Source organism: Medicago sativa, chromosome 2 (genome assembly GCF_051527215.1).
Source record: "Medicago sativa cultivar Bolivia chromosome 2, Bolivia_mono, whole genome shotgun sequence".
Lineage (NCBI taxonomy): Eukaryota > Viridiplantae > Streptophyta > Magnoliopsida > Fabales > Fabaceae > Medicago > Medicago sativa.
This window is the reverse complement of record NC_140750.1, coordinates 11,056,509-11,077,994: the sequence shown is the minus strand read 5'-3', so window position 1 is coordinate 11,077,994 and position 21,486 is coordinate 11,056,509. Positions and strand designations below refer to the sequence as shown.

The window sequence follows — 21,486 nt, the reverse complement described above, 5'->3', positions numbered from 1 at the left end:
CAATTTGTGAACTCAATCACTAGGGCTGTAGATTTTACTAAGTTATTTTTCTCTCACTCAAACTAATTTACACATTAATCCGATTTTTTCTGTTAATTAATTGCATAGGGTTGGAATAATTTTACTTGAGTATGTATGTACATTCTCCTGCTTATACACAATATTACTTTGTCTAAATGAAGTCATTTTCTCAGTAAAAAAATGATTTGAAGTTATTTTCTTTTCTTCTTAATTAAGTGTATATGGGGAAAACTTTTCATTTAATAGTTACTCAATTTTATCATTAAAAAAATATATTTCAACATACAATAATAACTAGTTTTCAGAAAGAAAAAAAAAAAAAAACCACACTCAGTTGTTATATAAAGAAAGCAATTGGTAGAGTTGGAACCTTAGGGTTGAAATTCACAATAATCTATTTTGTTCTTTGTACTGTTTGACAAGTTTTCAGCCATAATGGATGTTAACTAGTTCTTTTATGGTACTATATGCTAGTAACGTTTTTAAGTGATTATTAAAATGGGATTTAGGTTTATAAGTTGACTCATTATTTGTTCATTGAGTTGTGCCAAAATCTGTTGTTTTAATTGACAAAATGCACCGACATTATTCTTTGAATTTGTCTTTTCTCAGATTATGCTAAGTCATTCATGATGTTTTCTAAAAAAGCTTCTCTAGTTACTGGTAGTTCTCTTTTGAGGTTGTGCAATGGATGTTGTTCCCGCCACGTTGTGAACCATATCAAATGCTGCAATACGTCAAGGACTATTTGCACTGCTGCAGAAAGGTGGTGTTCCCGAATTTCTGGTGGTTATCAAGCAGATGATTCTTCGGATTATCAACAAAATCTTGCTGGGTTGTACAACCAAAGGGCTAGTGGATCTCATCGGGATAAACATGCTAGTTTTGGTAGGTCATATATAGGCACACTTAAGGAACTAGATAGTTTTTGCAGGGATGGTGAAGTGAAGGTGCAAGTGTTGGAAAAGCTTCATATTCATGTGGATTTGCATCATTGTTTGCAATTAATGCACCAATGTGGGAAGGCCAAGTCTCTTGAAGAGGCAAAAGTTGTACACAGACATGCGTTGCTACATTTGTCTCCTCTTAAGGTTAGCACATACAATAGAATATTGGACATGTATTTTGAATGTGGTTCTGTAGATGATGCAGTCAAGGTGTTCAAGAGCATGCCTGAGCGCAATTTGACTACTTGGCATACTATGATAACGCAACTCGCCAAGAATGGGTTTGCAGAAGATTCAATTGATATATTTACTCAATTTAAAAACATGGGACTAAAACCTGATGGCGAAATGTTTATCGGGGTTTTCGGTGCATGTAGTATGTTGGGAGATATTAGTGAGGGAATGCTGCACTTTGAATCCATGAGCAAGGACTATGGCATTGTACCAACTATGGCCCATTATGTCAGTCTAGTAGAAATATTTGGTTGTATTGGGCATCTTGATGAAGCCTTGGAGTTCATTGAAAATATGCCAATGGAACCAAGTGTAGAGGTATGGGAGACTTTGATGAATAGTTGCAGAGTTCATGGAAACATTGAGTTGGGAGATCGTTGTGCTGAACTAGTTACGAAGTTGGATCCTTCTCGTTTGAATGAGAAGGCTAAAGCTGGCCTTTTACTCGGAGAAAGCAACTTAGCAAGAAGAAATCTTCTAGGATTTCGGGAACTAATCCATGAATTTCGAACAGGAGATACGTCCCATCCAGAAAATGATAAGATCTATGCTTTGCTTAGAGGTTTGAAAATGCAAATGAAAGAAGCTGGCTATATTGCACAGACGAAATATGTGTTCCGTAAAATGGACCAGGAAGGCAAAGAAGATATTCTCCATGCCCACGGTGAGAGACTTGCTGTTGCTTATGGCCTCCTTAACAGTCGTGCTCGTTCTACCATTAAAGTATTTAATAATTACCGTGTTTGCCCTGATTGTCATACTGCACTGAAGATTATTTCTGAGCTTGTGGGAAGAGAACTTATCCTCCGAGATGGTAATAAAAGGTTCCACCTTATAAAAAATGGGAAATGCTCCTGCAATGATTATTGGTGAACATTAACCTAGGTGATGTCCATTTTTTTGTAGTTAAATATATATTTGAACTGGGGTGATCTTGATTTTCCATGATTGTCTTTGACTAAAATATTTAAAGAAAACTGAATTATGTTTTGAAATTTGTATATCAAATTTAAGTTTCTCGTAGAATTTAGTTTATATTCTTAAGTCAATGCAAAAGATAAGAAACATTGTTTTAGCTTTGAATAACATGCTTTTAGGAGCAAACTAATTTTACTTGACTGTCTATTTTTTATGATTATGATCACGAAACTGTATGTTGTGATTAAAACAAAGGATTGCATGATGGTTAAGACTCCAATTTATGCTGCTAATAGAACCTTAATGTTGCTTTATAAGATTGACTGTAATGGGATTTTAATTTTCACTTTCATGATTTACAATTATAGATTTGGTAATACAATAGAAATGAAGTATGTTAAGTTAGAGTTTTAAAAAACTGAGGAAGGAAGAGAGAAAATTATGGCTTATATTATGATTATGGTTTGATAATATTTCAAAAAAATAAATAAAAAAGAAGATATCATAAAATTGAATCGTTAATTGTTCATCCCCAACTGAATCATTATAGAGATTTGGTGCATCAATTTTGTGGTTCCCAATCAAAACTACCTTTACCAAACTAATAACTAGGATTGTTGAAACAAATCAAAACCCAAACCAAATCAAATATTAGAACTATTTTAAAAAAAACCAAAAAACTGGACTAAACCATACTGATAGTTTACGAACTGAACTGAATCGCAAACTGCTAGTCATGATTCGAGTTTTTCTGTGCGGTTCGGTTTGATTTTCTTAACAACCATACATGAAACAACCAAAGTGCTCTTTTTAAGAATGGAGTAATAAAAATCTCAATGGAACAGTGAAGATAAGGTGCATGTGAAGAGTTTTCGATCAATTTTTGGTTTTAAAGGCTGTTGTTATGATACAAATATATATGTGAAAGATAAATCAAACTTCACGAAAACTTTAAAAATGCCGCTGTTATCTTTCCCCTCTGTCATTTTGTCCACTGATGTGAAAACTCTGTTGTGAAATGTATATTTTCTAGTAGTGAAGGTAAGTAAAGTGTGGCAAAGAATTGTTTCACCCAAGAATGAAACTTGGGTTCTTCGGGACGATTCGTTTTGGGGGAGTTCATTCACCATTGGAGCTCAATTACTTGGTTAGAATAGGATTATTTAGTTTAAATTTGGATTTTATAAGCTGATTAGAATCCCAATAAAAAAACGCTAGTTCCAAACTAGGGACGGAAAATGGTTGTTTGTTCAAATTCAGCCACTTAACATGCTATTGTACCGTTATAGCAACTATTTGGCAATACTTTGTACTAAACAACGTATCATGGGACACTGGCGATTTTGTTCGAATTCTGGTACGCTACAGCTGCTATTAAACAACACTGATGTCAACATATAAGTTTCTGGATACTTTCAGGACTTCTTGGTTCTAGTGCATGGATTTGTGCTAGTCAAGCTCTCTGAATTGGTAGCTTTTGTTCTGATCATTTTCATTTTCTTGTGCTAAGATTTGATTTTTTTTTCCTCTCTTTTAAGCAATTGTATACATACTGTATCTCAATAGTGTCAGTTGTGGTCGTTTTGTTTCATTTCTGGTTTTTGTTGTCTTTCAAGTAGTCCTTTGTTATTTTGTTTGCCATAAAAGTCTTTAGCTGCAAACAAACTAACAAACAAACAAGAGAGCTTCTTTTTTTCACCCCACGTATACTCCGGAAGTATATTTCTGGATAAAGACGCAGTTTTTCGGTCCTGAAGTACACTGATATAAAAGTCACTTGTAATATATATATATATATATATATATATATATATATATATATATATATATATATATATATATATATATATATATATATATATATATATCATGGGTGCTTTAGCAGGCTTAGGATACTAATATAAAATATGCATTGAATATGTAACTATGACGCTGATGATGTTTGGAATGGTTCCCAACTAGACAGTTTTATCATGGATAAGACAAAGTCTGGAGATAAGTAGTTTGGTTGCAAAAACAATACAAAGTTCTGAGATGATTGGAAAATGATAATGATATCTTTTGCTTCTTTATTTTAAGGGACTGTGGTTTCTGATGAAGGAAAGTAGGGACTTGTAAATTGGTATAGAAAACCTGACGGTGTAGAATGGAAAATGCTAGGATATGGCAGGTATAACACCTTTGATATGCATAAAGTGCAGTAACAAATGAAATATGGGAGAAGTGAATTTGACTGGCATGGAGTTTTCTTCTGGTTTATCTAAGATATTGCCAAATTCAGATACATCAAGTTTATTACTATGGATAAATCAACCACTATTTTACTGTCAAACTAAAACATTACATTGTTAGGTTCTCAATCATTCAACCATTGAAGTGTAAATAATCGGCTCTTCGTGTAAATCAGTTATGCAAGAGGACTAAGCAGTATTTGCTATGCTGAACAAACTGTTATAGTATCTAATCAGACTTGTGAAACCAATTATTTACTTGCGAGTGATCCATTAGCAATATTTGGGATTGGGAGAGTCTAACTAAAAGCGATCACAGAAGCTTGAAACGAATTGTAGGTTTTGAAGTAAGACTCATATCTAAATACTTTCTCTTCGATGTACATTATATCCACAAAGTGATACATGGGCTCGATGCAGTCAATCACGGGCTAACTCCAGAAAAATCGAATTAGTCACTTGGTGGCATAAACCTTATTTGGATATACCATTACTCTGCTAACAATATATTTGAGACATGTATCTAACATTGTGTTAAGAGGTATCTAGTTGAGTTGATTGGTTAATCCTTACATAAATTACTACATCAAAGTGGTAAAACACCACTGTGTCATTTGTATGATATATGCAGAATTTTTTCTTTGCACACGTGAGTCTTACAAATTGATTTTTGATTCCCAATTTGAAAACCATGTTTGCCATATAATAGAATCGATGAATATTCATCATAAAAGCAAATGAAAAGACTTTTAAAATGTAGACGGAAAAGAAAATGCGTCAAAAATATAATAGGCAAACATAAACATATACCTGACCTAAGCAAGGACATGAACTAAAATGGTAACCATTTCAGCTGAAATCATCTGAGATGACAGAGGCTCTTGACACCCACTTTAGACAATTCGTACAAAATTTTATCACTACATATGCAATAATTTATTTTACCCAAATTTTTAGAAGGGAAATTGCTGGAAGAAACAACAGTGAACGGAAAATCTTCCAACACACACTACAAATTAATCATAACTTAAACAGCAGCATTCCTGCATACACTATAAAAGATAATTTGTGACACAAGGCCTTGAATCTAATCAACCAACATCACAGCTAAATTTTCCATTATGTCGCAGAACATTCATACACATCACATATAAGAGACAAACCTTTCAGCTGAGCGGCGGCAGCAGGGTTTTTATTTGTGGCTGGTCCAATCCTCTCAGGCATAGCTCTCATCTGTTCACCACTTTACCTTCATCTGCAAATCTCACAAACATAACCCTTAGACCTGACAGTGGTCTTGTCAATCACAACTTTCACTCCCTTTGTCAGTTTGTAACGAACCCTAAAAGTATGAACAGGACCAACATCTTGCCGGGATGATCTCTCCCCGACAGTGAAAGGTGCCCAGTTCAATATATAACTGGCTACCATTCGGCATAATGGTTCCATTGTATGTCTGAAGCACGCTCTCAGCAGTAACATGACTGCACGAGTATTAAACTCAATAAAACCATAACGTCCTGATAAACTAGTTTGCTTATTCCTAATCACTTTCACAGATGTTGGAGCAGTATATACAGATTCTTCCATAAGTGGAGAAATCAACCAACAACTAAAACTGAAAATTAAAAGAGCATGGTTTCTTGTTTTTCAGCTATGTTTAAATTATCAAGGACTAAAACAAGATTACTCATTCAAATCAATCAATATATTTAAAATTTACCAACACAAACAAATGCAAAGGGTAAAACAATGGAAAAAGAATCCCAGCCAGCCAACTTAAAGAACGGTAATATAAACATAAACATGTGTACACGCAACATTAGCAAGCACGTCTCCAAAATTATATATGAAGATATATTAACGAGTTGTCCAACATTACAAATTAGATTAGATGCATAATCAAGAAGTTACATTGTTTGTCCTACAATAAGCACGATATAATGAATATACGACTACTAACTGTATGTTTAGTATCACGATGGGTATGCAGAATCATGGCGACCCACCATGATTTTGTAGAAGCTACATCCAACCGAATGGGTAGTAGGAATTGATGACTAAACCTTAATACCTACTTTAAATGAGATAAACCTCTAAACTCCCCAAAAATATAATAGATATAATAAATTAATTTCTGTATACTAATAAAACAGCTTATTTCTCCACTGTATGCATCTAATCATTACTTTGACGTAGCAGGACCATTAAGGTGAAACATTAGGAGGCTGCTTCAAGTCAAAAGATTGGACGTTAGGAGGCTGGTTCAAGTCAAATTTTTGCACTTGTGGTTGCGCTTCATTTGGGTATTGAGATTAATCATTTTGGATCCATGGTTGCACTTGTGGAGGTGCTGCATCTGAAGGTTGATGATGAGCAATTGGTCGTCAAGGATGATAATTTGGTGGTTGACAGTGTGCATTTGGAAGCTGATATTGCTGATTTGGGAGGTGATTCAGATGATTTTTCAGTTTTCTCTGTGCATTTAGGTGTTGAGCTTGTGCACTTCATTCCCATATAAAACCTGGTTGATGTTTGGAGATAACATGGTACTAGAAAGTTGTAAAGATGAAAATCATGCACCGCAAAGGTCACAGTTAAAACTTGACATTGTCACTCCTACTAACTGCAATGATGGATGTTGAAGCGACGCAAAAGCTGCAAAAAAATTAAAGTACGGAAAATATAAAGAAGACTAAAAACAGATGAAACGTCTGTGTGTGTGTGTTTTTGTTTACCTATATAGCAATGATGGCAATGAAGAACCCTCGGAGCATGACTTTGAAAATCTTTTCACGTAAGGCCTTTTGCACAGACCATGGAGAACTCAGCTTTGGTGATTAAGTAAGAAAATGGAAGAATCGATCATTAAGAACATTAAGAACTCGATCATTCAACACATGAATCAATTTATATATTTGTAAGCATATAAAAAAACATTAAGAACAAGTGATAACTGAATAATACTAGGAATTCAATTGCATAAACACATACTCTGCTAGGAAAAGTTCATCTACTTTACCTGATCAAAGAAATCAAGCTACTCGTAATCAAAAGAGACATACAAACAAGATTAGGAAATTACACATGAATACATGATGACAAATTTGATGGTATCTTGTTTCCAAGTTTTATCCTCAGCTTTTACAGTTTAGATTTTAGAAAGTGTGCTTCTCCCTCCTTTCTGCGATTTTCAACCTCTAGAATTGAACTGGATTTTTGTAGAAGAATATGATCCCATGATTCAGGAATAGCTTTGTGATGCACAAGCTGTCTGCACGATGTGTAGCCCGAAACAAGTGACCCTGCACGATACACAGGTGCCTCTGTGCGATGCACACGAGGCAATAACTTGTCTTGTTATTTTTATTCAGTTACTTCGCGATGCGCAGCCTCCAGCAGCTTGTGTCATCCATTTTCTTCATTCTTTGACCCATTCCTAACATCCATAGTGACTATATATCCCAAGAGGTCACTTGATACTTCTTGTAAAAAGCACAACAAAAAAACATAATTTTCCGGTTTGGGTGAATTTGATCTGTTTCAAAGGTCTTTAATGCAAATCTTCAGTTCCGTGACGATTTCTTCAACTCATTACAAAAATCAACTGAAACATGCTAATACTTACACAAAAGACCGTGTAGTAACTTTAAAAAACACTAAAATTCTGTAATGACAGGGTGTCATCACAAGGATATCATGCATAAATACAACTCGGTTGATTTAAATAACATCTTACAACCCTCACATTAAGATGATAAGCATTTCGAATCTAGATTTGTTCTCATATTTTTCTAAATATTTCATTTCATTGGAGAACAAGCCTTTTTCTTTAACTACATATTATCTTTGCTCTCTTCCATGGATATGTTTATAAGAACCATCTCATGGTGTATGAAGTTATTGGATACTCAATGAATATGAATCTGGATGCTTTGGTTTATGCTTGGTACATTTCGATATACATTTGATGCATATGCTTGGTTTGTATATAGTAAAGTTAAATTCTGGTCCACCAGACACAAAAAGAAGCCTTGTTGATTCCTGATGTTTAGACATCCTGATGCTTCTAGGTGCACTAGTTAATTAGTGTTTATCGGACTCGACCTGCACACTCCAGCAAACAGTTAGTTGATAAATTTTTATCATGCTTTGTTATCATCAAAACATAAATGTAAAGTAGTTGTTCTAGAACCAATCCGGTTTTACAATATCCCCATTTTTTTATGATGTCCTCGTCGAAAGAATGAATGACAATATCCGCCCTAACGGGGAGGTGAAGGTGCAGTTGATTGGACCAGAAAGCCACCCTTCAACCTTTTATTATTGTATTTTGGATGGGTTCGTACTTCGTAGGACTTCCACATCCTTTTAAAGTTGTCAAAACTTTTTAGTGTCTTGTCAGTGGCCTTTGCATTGATGTTGGGAGGAATCAGGAGAGGATGGGGCAAATGAAATTGTTGTCAAAAGAAAAATAAAGCCAATAATTAAGTCAAGGAAAATCAAGGTTAAAGAGAAATAAATATGTTCATAAAATAATTTGGTTTCAATGGAGCCATGCAGAAACTCCTTCATAATAGGTTGGTTGCGAACATCAAAAGTAACATTCTTGTCGGATTTTTTGGACAAGTTAGTTTTAAAGAATTGATATACGTTGAGGAAAGTTAAGTTACCAACATGAGTCGGTCAGCCGGGAAATTCATCATCAATCAAGATGAAAGAAGCACAGGAATATGAGTTTCGAAGGTCCCATTTAAACTTATAGTACTTCTCGAAGGCGTGTATCTCAGAAATTTGCTCACATATGTATTTACTTGAAGATTTTGCACGCTGCACAAAAGAAGTGTTAATCTTGGTTGTCCAAGTCTAAATTATAAGAAGAGTAAAATTCTCTCCACAAAGTCGGTAAACATTTTGACACTCTATGTATGTTCCTTAACAAAGGTTTCCAGCAACTTGGTGTTTCTTTTCTGAATCCTGACAAAGAGTTGTGAAGAAGAGGCCTCTGGTCAAGCCGCCAAATATTTTAGATCATGAGAAAACAGATAGTGAATGGCTTGACAAAGGCCAAAGGTGTCGCTTTGAAGAATCTTGAAAGTTAAGAGACTCACGGAACCAAACAAGACCAATTTTCCTTTTGATGTAAGATTGATGCTTCACATTCAATTAGAGCTGTCAAGTTGGCTAGCCCATATGGCCGGTCCGCCAAGTATGTATGCCGCAAAATATTCTAGATCATGATAAAACTGATGGTGAATTGCTTGACAAAGGTCCATATGATGAGTAATTAATCGCTCACATTTGAATGGTCCGCCAAGTATGTATGCTGCAACATTTGAATGGATGAATAATCGCTCATGATTTACACATAATGAACGGATTCTTTGCTCACACCAAAACATCTCGCCATGTGTAGAGACCGCCTCGAGGTTTAGCAACGCACGCTAGAAAACTAAATAATCTAACTTTTTAACGGACACTAGAAAATTAAATAACCTAACTTTTTTGCAAAACTCTACTAAATGTCTAATAAAAAAGACTAAAACTCTTGTTAAAAGACTCTAGAGACATTATTCATGTTCTATCAACAATTCGTCTTTTCTATAACTCTTGGTTATGTATCAATTCACTTATTTAATTGAGTCTACATTATTTTTTTAAGAACCCCTATTTTCTTTCGAAAAGAATTATTTAGGACAGAATACTACTCCCTCCGGTCTCAAATGTAAGAAACAAAAAAATAAAATTGATGGTCTCAAATATAAGAAAAAGTATAGTAAAATGAACCTATTAAATGCCACAATTCCAAGTTTACCCTCATTAAACTCACTTCATCATTAATGTCTTTACTACTCCAAGACAAGGGTAAAACTGAAAAAATATCACTTTTATAATGACTTAAATGTGATCAATCCACTTTCTTAATATGTGTGCATTATTTTTTTGTTTCTTACATTTGAGACCGGAAGGAGTATTTTGTTTTGGAAAACAAAGAGAAAATACGAAGGAGTTGCGATAGGAATAGACACCTTGGCACAACGTACTCTTGTGTTGCAGTATGGCAGGAGCAACACTATCGAGTTGAAATCATTCACAACGACCAAGGCAACAAAACAACACCTTCTTTTGTTGCTTTCACTGAAAATCAGAGGCTAATCGGTGATAGTGCTAAGAATCAAGCTGCTTCCAACCCTCAAAACACTGTCTTTGGTAATTTCTATTTCTATTCTTCTACTTCCTTTATCTATATTAGGGTTTCATAGAAAATAACAAAAGAGACGGTTAGGGTTTATTACAATGGCATAACTTGATAAAGGTTACAAGCAAATATATAGTAAAACCTAACGGACTCCTTTATATATATTAGGGTTTCATAGAAAATAACAAAAGAGACGGTTAGGGTTTATTACAATGGCATAACTTGATAAAGGTTACAAGCAAATATATAGTAAAACCTAACGGACTATAGACTAATAACCTATGTAGTACAAACTCAGACACGGACACTGAATATAACACGGTTATACAAACACGTCAATACCGATAATAATTTAAGAAAAATGACACAATTCAATGTAATCATATGTGTTGGTGACGGACACGTTAGGTAGGGGTGGGCAAAAAAACCAAAAAGCCAAACCAAACTGCTTAACCAAACAAAGAAAAAACTGACTCATTACTAAACAGTTCGGTTCGATTCGAAACAGTTCGGTAACATTTCAGTTCGGTAACCAAAATTTGATTTCGTTTGTTTTTTTTATATATTTTTCAACGGTACCAATAATAACAGTTCGGTTTGGAACATTTAAATTCGAAATGCAAACAGTTCGGTTCAGTTCAGTTATTTTAAATTTAGCAAATAGTTCGGTTCGGTTCAGTTTTCATCCCAAACCGAACCATGCCCATCCTAACGATAGGTATCTAACACCGGAGCATGCCTCATTCGAGGAGCATCTGTGCTTCATAGCTAACAACTTAGAAACCTAAAGGGTCCAATAGAATAGACCCAATAACTTGTTATCTAATACACACATATATATTGTTATTGTTATTATTGTTTTCCTAAGGTTAATGCTCAAGCGGACATTTGAATGATGGTAATTACTAATGTAATTTTTGTAGATGCTAAGAGGTTAATTGGTAGGAAGTTTAGTGATCGTGTTGTTCAAGATGATATACTGTTATGGCCATTCAAGGTGACTGCTGGTGACAATGATAGACCCATGATTACGGTTAAGTACAAGGATCAGGAGAAACAACTCCATGCTGAAGAAGTATCATCTATGGTACTCACAAAGATGCGAGAAATTGCTGAGACATATTTAGAAACAATTGTGACGAATGCAGTTGTTACTGTACCTGCTTATTTTAATGATTCTCAACGAAAAGCCACTATAGATGCGGGTGCCATTGCTGGCCTCAATGTTATGAGAGTAATGAATGAACCTACTGCCGCAGCTGTTGCATATGGCCTTGACAAGAGAACTGATTATGATGGAGAGCGAAATATTTTTGTCTTTGATCTTGGCGGTGGCACTTTTGATGTGTCTTTACTAACGATTAAGGGCAACCATTTCCAAGTTAAGGCCACTGCTGGAAACACTCACCTTGGTGGAGAAGACTTTGATAATAGAATGGTGAACTACTTTGTACAAGAGTTCAAGAGAAAGAACAAAGTGGACATTAGTGGGAATCCAAAAGCCTTGAGAAGGTTGAGAACTGCTTGTGAGAGGGCAAAAAGATCACTTTCTTTCCTTGTTGTCGCCACTATTGAGGTAGATTCTTTATTTCAAGGCATTGACTTTTCGTCATCGATCAATAGGGCCAAGTTTGAGGAAATGAATATGGATCTTTTTAACGAGTGTATGACGATTGTTGGAAGTTGTCTTATTGATGCTAAGACGGACAAGCGCAGGATAGATGATGTTGTCCTTGTTGGCGGGTCTTCTAGGATTCCCATAGTACATCAGCTATTAAAGGACTTTTTCAATGGAAAGGAGTTGTGCAGGAGCATTAACCCTGATGAGGCTGTTGCTTATGGGGCAGCTGTTCAGGCTGCATTGTTGAGTGGAGACGTTAAGAATGTTCCAAAGTTGGTGCTGCAGGATGTTACACCTTTGTCTCTTGGCACGGGACTGATAAGAGATATAATGGATGTGGTTATACCTAGGAACACTATCATTCCTGCCAATAAAACAAAACCCTATGTAACAACTAAAGATAACCAAACCTGTTCCATTATTAATGTTTACGAGGGTGAGAGAACAAGAGCCAGTGATAACAATTTGATTGGTTCTTTTACTTTGTACGGCGTTCCCCCAGGTCCTCGTGGATCCCCTTCTTCAATTGTTTGTTTTGCTATTGATGAAAATGGTATTTTGACAGTTTCTGCTAGGAATGATGCTTCTGGCAGTTCACATAAGATTACGATAACCAATCACAAAGAAAGGTTGTCGAGTGAGTATATTAAAAAGTTAATGCAAGAAGCTGAGAAATACCGTATTGAAGACAAGAAATTCCTAAGGAAGGCTAAAGCAGTGAATGCATTGGATGACTACATTTACAAAATGGGAACTGCTTTAAAGAAAAATGATATTAATTTGAAACTCTCCTCAGAAGAAATTGAGAAGATTGAATCTGCAATTGCTAAGGCCACAAATTTGATTGATGAGAATAACCAACAAGTTGAAATAGATGTTCTGGAGGATCATATAACGGGGCTTAAGAGTTGGATGGAATACATTATAGCTAAGACTATTTAGTTTATATTTTGTTTTTTATCAATTAAGATTTTAATTAAGTGTTGTGTTTTTGTTTAGTATGCATAAAATCTAATAGTTAAGTAGGGTTTAATGCATCTCTGGTAGACAAATGTTATCTAAACCGTGCCAACAACGGTGTGCTGAAACCATGATGGAGGCACTTCTGTTTCCATTAAGATTGATTTAGATTTTATTAGCTTACAAGTTTCTTTGAGTTTTATCCAAAATTATAATCTGCTGCATAATCAGTTGGTGGATTTCCTTTGCTTGAGTACAAAATATCGAAGTTTATGGTTTGTTTCTTGCTCAAAGTTTCTATTGAAATTTAGAAACAATTTAATACTAATGTTTTCTGCAGGATTGGTATTATAGAAAAGGATCATGTGTTCTTAATTAGAAACACTTACAAGCATCTCTGGTATGTAAATAGTCTTTTTTTCCTTCTGAATTTGCAGGATAACTAGATCTGCCTCCCGTGCTACCGAAATTTATTAGAAAACTTTAAGCACCAATACTTGTCAAATGCGATACAATTTTGCAGTAATGCTTCCAGAGTCTAGACTATGTTAGAGTTAGTTAAAATATAATGTTATATTCAAAATAATCATTTTCTTCCTAACTTATTTAAGTTAATGACTGGGGAAATGTTTAAATATACATATACATGACAAACTATGGAATTTGAATTTATCAGTAGTCAAGAGAGCTGGTAAGGAAGATGTGATGCCAAAAGCGAAGTAGCTCAATGGAAATAAATTAATTTTGAAATGATGAAACTTGAAAGTAGTGAGCATTACAGAGTTTAATTGCATTGGATCATGATGTTGAATGTATAAGCTAATTTTCCATATCATGCTTTGATAGTAGGCACTCACACTTGTGAATGAGTCTTGTGACTTTAAGTTCATGAGGAGAATTCAACTTAAAAGACTAGTTTGTTAGGTGGTAGCTCTATCGTCTTTGACGGCATCATTAACCTAACATGTGTATTACTTAAATCCGGTCTATAAATAGTCATTTATGTGGTCCAACTATGAACCAAATCATCAATTGTTATGATTTATGACTATGAAGAAATCCTACCCAGAAGACTAACCTATTAGTTGGGAGAGCCTCGTGACTAAAGCACCATATTGAACATTTGTATCTAACCAATGTGAGACTCCTAACAATGAGTTACACTTACAGTTACTATGCTTGGTTTTTGCACTTCATCTATAACAGATCAACATATATCTAGTATACTAGACTCTATTTATAGGTTACTACAACAATCAGATGAACCATGATGAAATGCACTGGAAAATTCTCTCTGTTTGGTACGTTTCAAGATGATTGGAAAGGAAGCATTCTCAATTCTGTATGTTTCATAGATCAAACAACTAAATATGGATGATTTACAGGAACAGCTAAATTTGATGCTGTATCTAATTTTGCAACAATCGTTTTTAGATATGGTTGAACCTTGTTTTCAAATTTTAATGATAGTGAGTGCGAGTCATTCTTCAATATGGTTTTATGAAAATCAATGCATTAAGCAACAAGCAATGGATAGAGAAGGATTGTGGGAGGAATTCTTAGAGTCTTTAATCAACACAATGAAGGATGGTTTCATTTTGTTCATTGTGTTGTCTCCTTCCTAATGAAGGTAAATTGAAAGAAGATGGACTTGTATGTATTGAAGAACAAGTGACTATGTTCTTACACATTGGTACGTCATTCTAAGAACCATGTAATTAATTTCCTATTAACTATCAGGGAAAACCGTTAGTAGGTATTTTAATCTAGAGTTGAATGAGATCTTAAGATTACAAGAAATACTTCTCAAAGCTTACATTTAAGCGCAATAGAAAATTGAAAAGACTACCTAATTTATACCAATATATGAAGAGAATACATCTTTTTGGGTTGGATATTTTTATTCCTGATTTGCCCTTCATTTAAACTATTTATCTTTTTTAATATAATTTAAATTATTAATTAAAATCAATACCATAAAAGAAGCAACAAAATTGTTTTTTTTTTGGTGTACTGCAACAAAATTGCTATAATAATAGGAACTTGAATTATAAATTAAAAAACAATTAATTCCATTAAATTATTAATAACTTCACTACAGTAGTAATAATATGGACACTTAATATATATATATATATATAATATCATTTTCAACAAAAATTGATATATCTTCTTATTTTATTTTTTGAAGGATGTCTTTTTATTTATAAAATGTATAAAGGAGATACATCATATGGGTTGAGCTTTTCCTTTCCAATTTCGCTCCTTCATATAAATTATTTTATCATTTTTATAATATTATTTAAATTATCAATTAATATATAGCAGTATGTGAATGAACTGCTTCTTTTTGGGTCGTATTTTTTATTTCTGGTTTTCCATTTATTTAAACAATTTTATTTTCTACTTTATCCTTTTATAATATTATTTCAATTATTAATTGAAAAAAAAAAAAATCAAATCCCATAAAAAGGAGTTTTCTTTACAATTTCTTATTTTGAAATATTAAAACTACTCAGCAGCTACATCAAAAACGATCAGAGTCGCAGCACTGAACTCACCGCCGAAACTCGTTGTCCAGGTTTTTCTCTCCTTTACGTTTTCTCTCTTATTGCTTAATACCTGTTCTAGAATTGAATTTTGTTTTGTTGTTTTAAAATTACATTAATCATTACCGATTGAACCCTAGTTGAATAAAACCTTGGTCATACCTTTAAACCTAAAACCCATGGTACACCGGTTCAATGTGCAATCCGATTTTGATTACATTAGTGGCGACTTCCAGGAAAATGAATAGTATTCCGGAAAATGAATGTATAGTACTTTGTCTAGTTGAAATATTTTTCTTTGTCAACAAAATAATTTGAAGTCATTTTCTTTTCTTCTTATAATGACTGTGTACGAGGAAATATTTACATTTAATCGTTGCTCAAAAGATTAGTATTAAACCATTGCTTTTCTGTGTGCCAACCATCCTGTTGTACAGTAGTTTAGTGTCTGCATGCAACATTATATGAAGAAAGCTATTGGTAGAGTTCGAAGTTGAACCTTAGGGTTGAAATTCACAATATTCTATTTTGTTCTTTGTACTGTTTCACAAGTTTTCAGTCATACTGTATGTTAACTATTTCTTTTATGGTACAATGTATTTAAGTGATTATTAAAATGGGATTTTTGGTTTATTAGTTCATTCTTTATTTGTTCATTGAGTTTTGCTGAAATCTGTTGTTTTAATTGACAAAATGCACTGACTTTATTCTTTGAATTTGTCTTTCCTCAGATTATGCTAAGTCATTCATGATGTTTTCTAAAAAAGCTTCTCTAGTTATTGTTAGTTCTCTTTTGAGGTCGTGCAATGGATGTTATTCACGCCATGTTGCGAACTGTATCAAAGGCTGCAATACATCAAGGGCTATTTGCACTGCTGCTGAAAGGTCGGATTTCAAATTTTCTGGTGGTTATCAAGCAGATGATTCTCTGGATTATCAACAAAATCTTGCTGGGTTGTATAACCAAAGGGCTGGTGGATCTTATCGGTATAAACATGCTAGTTCAAATAGTTCGTACAAAGGCACACTTGTAGAAGTACTAGATAGTTTTTGCAGGGATGGTAAAGTGAACGAAGCGGTTGACATTTTGCAAGTGTTGGAAAAGCTTTATATTCATCTGGATTTGCAGCGTTGTTTGCAATTAATGCACATTTGTGGAAAGGGTAAGTCTCTTGAGGAGGCAAGAGTTGTACATAGACATGCTTTGCAACATTTGCATCCTCTTACGGTTAGCACAAACAATAGAGTATTGGAGATGTATTTTGAATGCGGTTCTATAGGTGATGCAATCAACGTGTTCAAGAGCATGCCTGAGCGCAATTTGACTACTTGGCATACTATGATAATGCAACTTGCCAAGAATGGGTTTGCAGAAGATTCAATTGATATATTTACTCAATTTAAAAACATGGGACTAAAACCTGGTGGCCAAATGTTTATTGGGGTTTTTGGTGCATGTAGTATGTTGGGAGATATTAGTGAGGGAATGCTGCACTTTGAATCCATGAGCAAGGACTATGGCATTGTACCAACAATGGCCCATTATGTCAGTCTAGTAGAGATGATTGCTAGTATTGGGCATCTTGATGAAGCCTTGGAGTTCATTGAAAAGATGCCAATGGAACCAAGTGTAGAGATATGGGAGACTTTGATGAATAGTTGCAGAGTTCATGGAAACACCGATTTGGGGGATCGTTGTGCTGAACTAGTTCAGAAGTTGGATCCTTCTCGTTTGAATGAGAAAGCTAAAGCTGGCCTTTTACTTGGAGAAATTTCAGAGCAGAACAAATCAACAATAAATAATCATCAAGAAGTTTTGACTCAAGTCTATGAATTTCGAGATAGAGATGCTTACGATCCAAAAAATTATAAGATATGTGCTTTACTTAGAGGTTTGAGAGTGCAAATGAAAGAAGCTGGCTATATTGCAGATACGAGTCATGTGTTGCATGACATAGACCAGGAAGGCAAAGAAGATGCTCTCCTTGCCCACAATGTGAGACTGGCTGTTGCTCAAGGTCTCCTTAACAGTAAGGTTCGTTCTACTATTAAAGTAATTCAGAATCGTCGTTTTTGTGGTGATTGTCACACTGCAGTGAAGTTTATTTCTAAGCTTGTGGGAAGAGAATTCATCATCCGAGATGCTAAAAGGTTCCACCATATGAATAATGGGTTGTGCTCCTGCCATGATTATTGGTGAACATTAATTTAGGTATTATCCTTACTCGATGTTTTGATCAAACAAATGATTACATGCTACTAATAGAGCCTTAATGTTGCTTTATAAGATTGACCGTAATGGAATTTTAATTTTCACTATCATGAGTTACAATTATAAATTTGGGAATACAATAGAAATGATGCTAAGTTAAAGTTTTAGGAAACTGAGGAGGGAAGAGAGAAAATTATGGTTTATATTATGATTGCGGTTTGATGTTATAATATGATGCCTTCTTTAAAAAAAAAATATCATAATCATAATAATTTAATGCTTCGTTCGTCCCGAATTGAATGGCTATAGAGGTTCGGATCATCAATTTTGTGGTTTTGAATCAAAACTACCTTTATGAAAAATTGTCATTATATTCGGATCATCAATTTTACCCTCATCTTTCAGATTATGCATGCAGTCTCTCAACAGGTTCAGCCACACCAAAGTCCTCAGTAAGTCTCGACCTGTCTCAAATTTTAATTCCTTTACCATATTGAGAGATGCAAGCCTAGGCTGGTAGCCGGCTGCTGTAATCAATTAGAATGTTTTGGCTTCTTTGACGATTTCTACCCAGTGGCCAAGCTTACAACCGTAAGAGTTCTTCTTGCCTTCATTAACTTGATTTGTAAACAATGTCTTCTTACATTCAGATTTAAAAGAGGATGTTTATACGTAAATACCTCAAAGAGTAGCTTTCCAAAAACCAGGTCAAGTGTGTAAGTTGCTTAAATCTTAGTACGAACTTATGCAAACCAGTAAAAAATGGTAAGAAAATTCGACCTCATTGATGGTTGCACAAAGGTGCTACTGCTACTTCTTTATGTTCTTTACTACAAGTTTATCAAAAGTTAAGAGTTAAGGAATCACGTCATGTTTTTCTGCTTGAAATTTCTTTAATAGCGCTTCAATATGATGCATAAAAGTAGATTATTCATAACTTAGATAATATTTTTTTAAAACTAAATAGATTACGAAAGCGTGCGTCCAAATAATTAAGGGTAAAAAAATTACATGTACCGATTACATAGGAGTAATGAACAATTTTATTTTTTACCAGATGTGGATTCAAGTTCTACAAAATTATTTATTCAAAAATAAAGTTCAATAACCTAAAAACGCTTAAATGGGATGACATGTGAGTTGATCAGAAAAAGATGAGATGACATGGGTGCAACACTTCTAATTAACCAAGGTCTTGTGTTCGAATTCAACATTGGACATGCAACAATGTTAAAACACTTACGAAGAGTTTTCCATCCATTTGGGTCACACAAGAATCTAGGGATTACTTTTAGCTAAAATAAATCTTGTAGAATCAATTATTTTAAAATCAAATTTTATCACCTCAAAACCAAACAATCATGAAAACAATTATGAAAGTTCCAAGCTTCACATTAACCATGCATAAAATGGATTCAACGCCTTTGCCATTCAAGCTTTAACATGTCAAGTTATTAAGGTGTGACCACTTGATGGTACATCTTGGATCAGTTTTCTTGGCAAGTTTGCCACCTATCTATAATCTTAGATATGTTAAGGAGAACTCAAAGAGAGCTATCTATCATGCACATGCTTAGGTTCACTTTAGCTAGTTAGTGTGCTATTTGAGGTTATCTATAATAATTGTACGTTACCTCTTGGTTAGTTGCTGATCTTAGTTAGTGTGCTATTTGAGGTTATCTATAACATAGTGGTATAAACAGAAATATGTTTCTGATTAGAAAGAGTATCAAGTTTCCGAACCATAAGGTAATTCTACATAAAATTGGAAGTTATTTGGTGAAGGTAAACTATCTTTCTTACAACTATTTTAAAATACAAACCAGATCAGTTTGCAAATAGAAAGAGAGCATTCATGATTCCTCCACAACAAGTTCACCAAAAATTGATATGCGAAAAGTAGTCATCTCCCCATAATATTGGATCAAAGCAATATTCTCATTCAACACTCCACCACTTCAAGACTAAAATTATCATCCAAGTCCGAGGGCATGGGTGTTGTAAAAAACACCTCATTAATCACATCAAACGACACCAAATATGAGTCATAACAACATTCGCGATGTGATTCTTTTTGAGTCCAGCAGTGACACATTCCATCCATTTAAAATCGGAAAATTTCTACATCACCAAAAGGTACAATCAACTTAGGCATTTTCATATCAAGTACCCTCCATGAATTGCTACTTAAGCTATATATCTCCCCTGAAGGGTCATAAGACATCTCTTCACACGTCAGCAGTTCTTCATTTTCAAAACCAAGATCGACAGCACCAAACCGTACATATTGAATCAGCCTCTAGTCATCCCTGACATAGTCATAACCAAATGCATGATTTCGCAGTTTAGCAACCCTAGAAAAACTACACTCAACAGGACTATGAGGAATGACCTTTAATTCCTTGATAGCCGGGTTCCACAATACAACTTTTCTGTCTTCCTTAACCATACTAGTAACGCAGAGAACGCCATTAATACTAATAGAACCTACATTTACAAGGTTTTGACTTGATTCTTTCGATGGAAGTGATACATTCAATTTCACCCTTCAAAGAATAATTTTATAATTACGGGGGAAATGTTTATATGACAAATTATGGACTTTGAATATATTAATTTTGAAATGATGACACTTAAACGTAGTGAGCATGTAAATAAGCCTTGGGTCAAATGCATTGGATCATGATATTGAATGGTTAAGCTGATTTTTCATATCATACTTTGATTGGCTAGTAGGCATTCAGACTTGTGTCAGAGTCTTATGACTTTAAGATTATGAGGAGTATTCAATCCAAAAGACTAGTTTGTCACGTGGTAGCTCTTTCATCTTTGACGGCTTCACTAACCTAACAGGTTGATTACTTTAATCCGGCCTATAAATAGTCTTTTATGTGGTCCAACTTTGAAAAAAAACATCAATTTTAAGACAATGAGGAAATCTCAACCAAAAGACTAACCTATTCGTTGGAGAGACTCGTGACTTAAGTACCACGCTGAACATTTGTATCTAATAATTTGAGACTCGAACAATGAGTTACATGCTACCATGCTTGGTTTTTGCACTTCATGCACAACAGATCAACATATATTTATAGTATACTAGGCACTATTTATAGGTTACTACAACAATCAGATGAAGCATGGGCGGATGCATAAGAAAATCCTCTGTTTTGCTCTATGTTTCAAGATGATTGGAAAACAAGCATTCGCAATTCTGTATGTTCCATAGATCAACATAAATTTGAAATGATTAATATAGGACAGAGTAGGTGATGTGCACAATGACTAAGGTATAAGGTATATTTTAGGTATATTATATTAGTTAACTACAGTAGTTGTAGTGCGATTGTTGTAGTTATCTTATTACGTGTATGCACTAGTATACATGAGGATTATATTGCCTCATGATGAAAATGAATGAAAATATAATCAATTTTTCTTTCTTTTATCTCTAGTTTTTTCCTTTAAATTTTCGAGTCTGGCCCCACTCAGATTAGGTTGTATCATTTGGTGTTTTAATTGTCGTTCTCACTCCCACTAATTCAAGGTTGGACATGACGATTTCGATTTTTTATGGTACTAACCAAATGTGTA

At 34.3% G+C, this 21,486-nt stretch overlaps 3 protein-coding genes and 1 pseudogene across 4 annotated transcripts; 3 read left to right on the top strand and 1 right to left on the bottom strand.

Moving 5' to 3' along the window:
• Positions 1-644: 644 nt before the first annotated feature.
• On the top strand, positions 645-2,237 carry LOC146944492 (pentatricopeptide repeat-containing protein At2g25580-like). Its single transcript, XM_085742874.1, has one exon. It carries the CDS (start codon positions 651-653, stop codon positions 2,073-2,075), a length of 1,425 nt encoding a protein of 474 aa, XP_085599000.1. The 5' UTR covers positions 645-650; the 3' UTR covers positions 2,076-2,237.
• A 3,365-nt stretch (positions 2,238-5,602) lies between these two features.
• On the bottom strand, positions 5,603-5,941 carry LOC146944491 (polyadenylate-binding protein RBP47-like). Its single transcript, XM_085747961.1, has one exon. The coding sequence runs from the start codon at positions 5,939-5,941 to the stop codon at positions 5,603-5,605; it is 339 nt and encodes a 112-aa protein (XP_085604087.1).
• A 742-nt stretch (positions 5,942-6,683) lies between these two features.
• On the top strand, positions 6,684-13,255 carry LOC146944490 (heat shock 70 kDa protein 18-like). Its single transcript, XM_085747960.1, has 3 exons — positions 6,684-6,801; positions 10,313-10,561; positions 11,474-13,255. The coding sequence occupies exons 1-3, from the start codon at positions 6,684-6,686 to the stop codon at positions 13,111-13,113; spliced, it is 2,007 nt and encodes a 668-aa protein (XP_085604086.1). The 3' UTR covers positions 13,114-13,255.
• Positions 13,256-16,398: 3,143 nt separating this feature from the next.
• On the top strand, positions 16,399-18,758 carry LOC146944489 (pentatricopeptide repeat-containing protein At2g25580 pseudogene; annotated as a pseudogene). The gene is made up of 2 exons (XR_015025942.1): positions 16,399-17,892; positions 18,298-18,758. The product of XR_015025942.1 is annotated as a pentatricopeptide repeat-containing protein At2g25580 pseudogene (transcript).
• Positions 18,759-21,486: the final 2,728 nt, after the last annotated feature.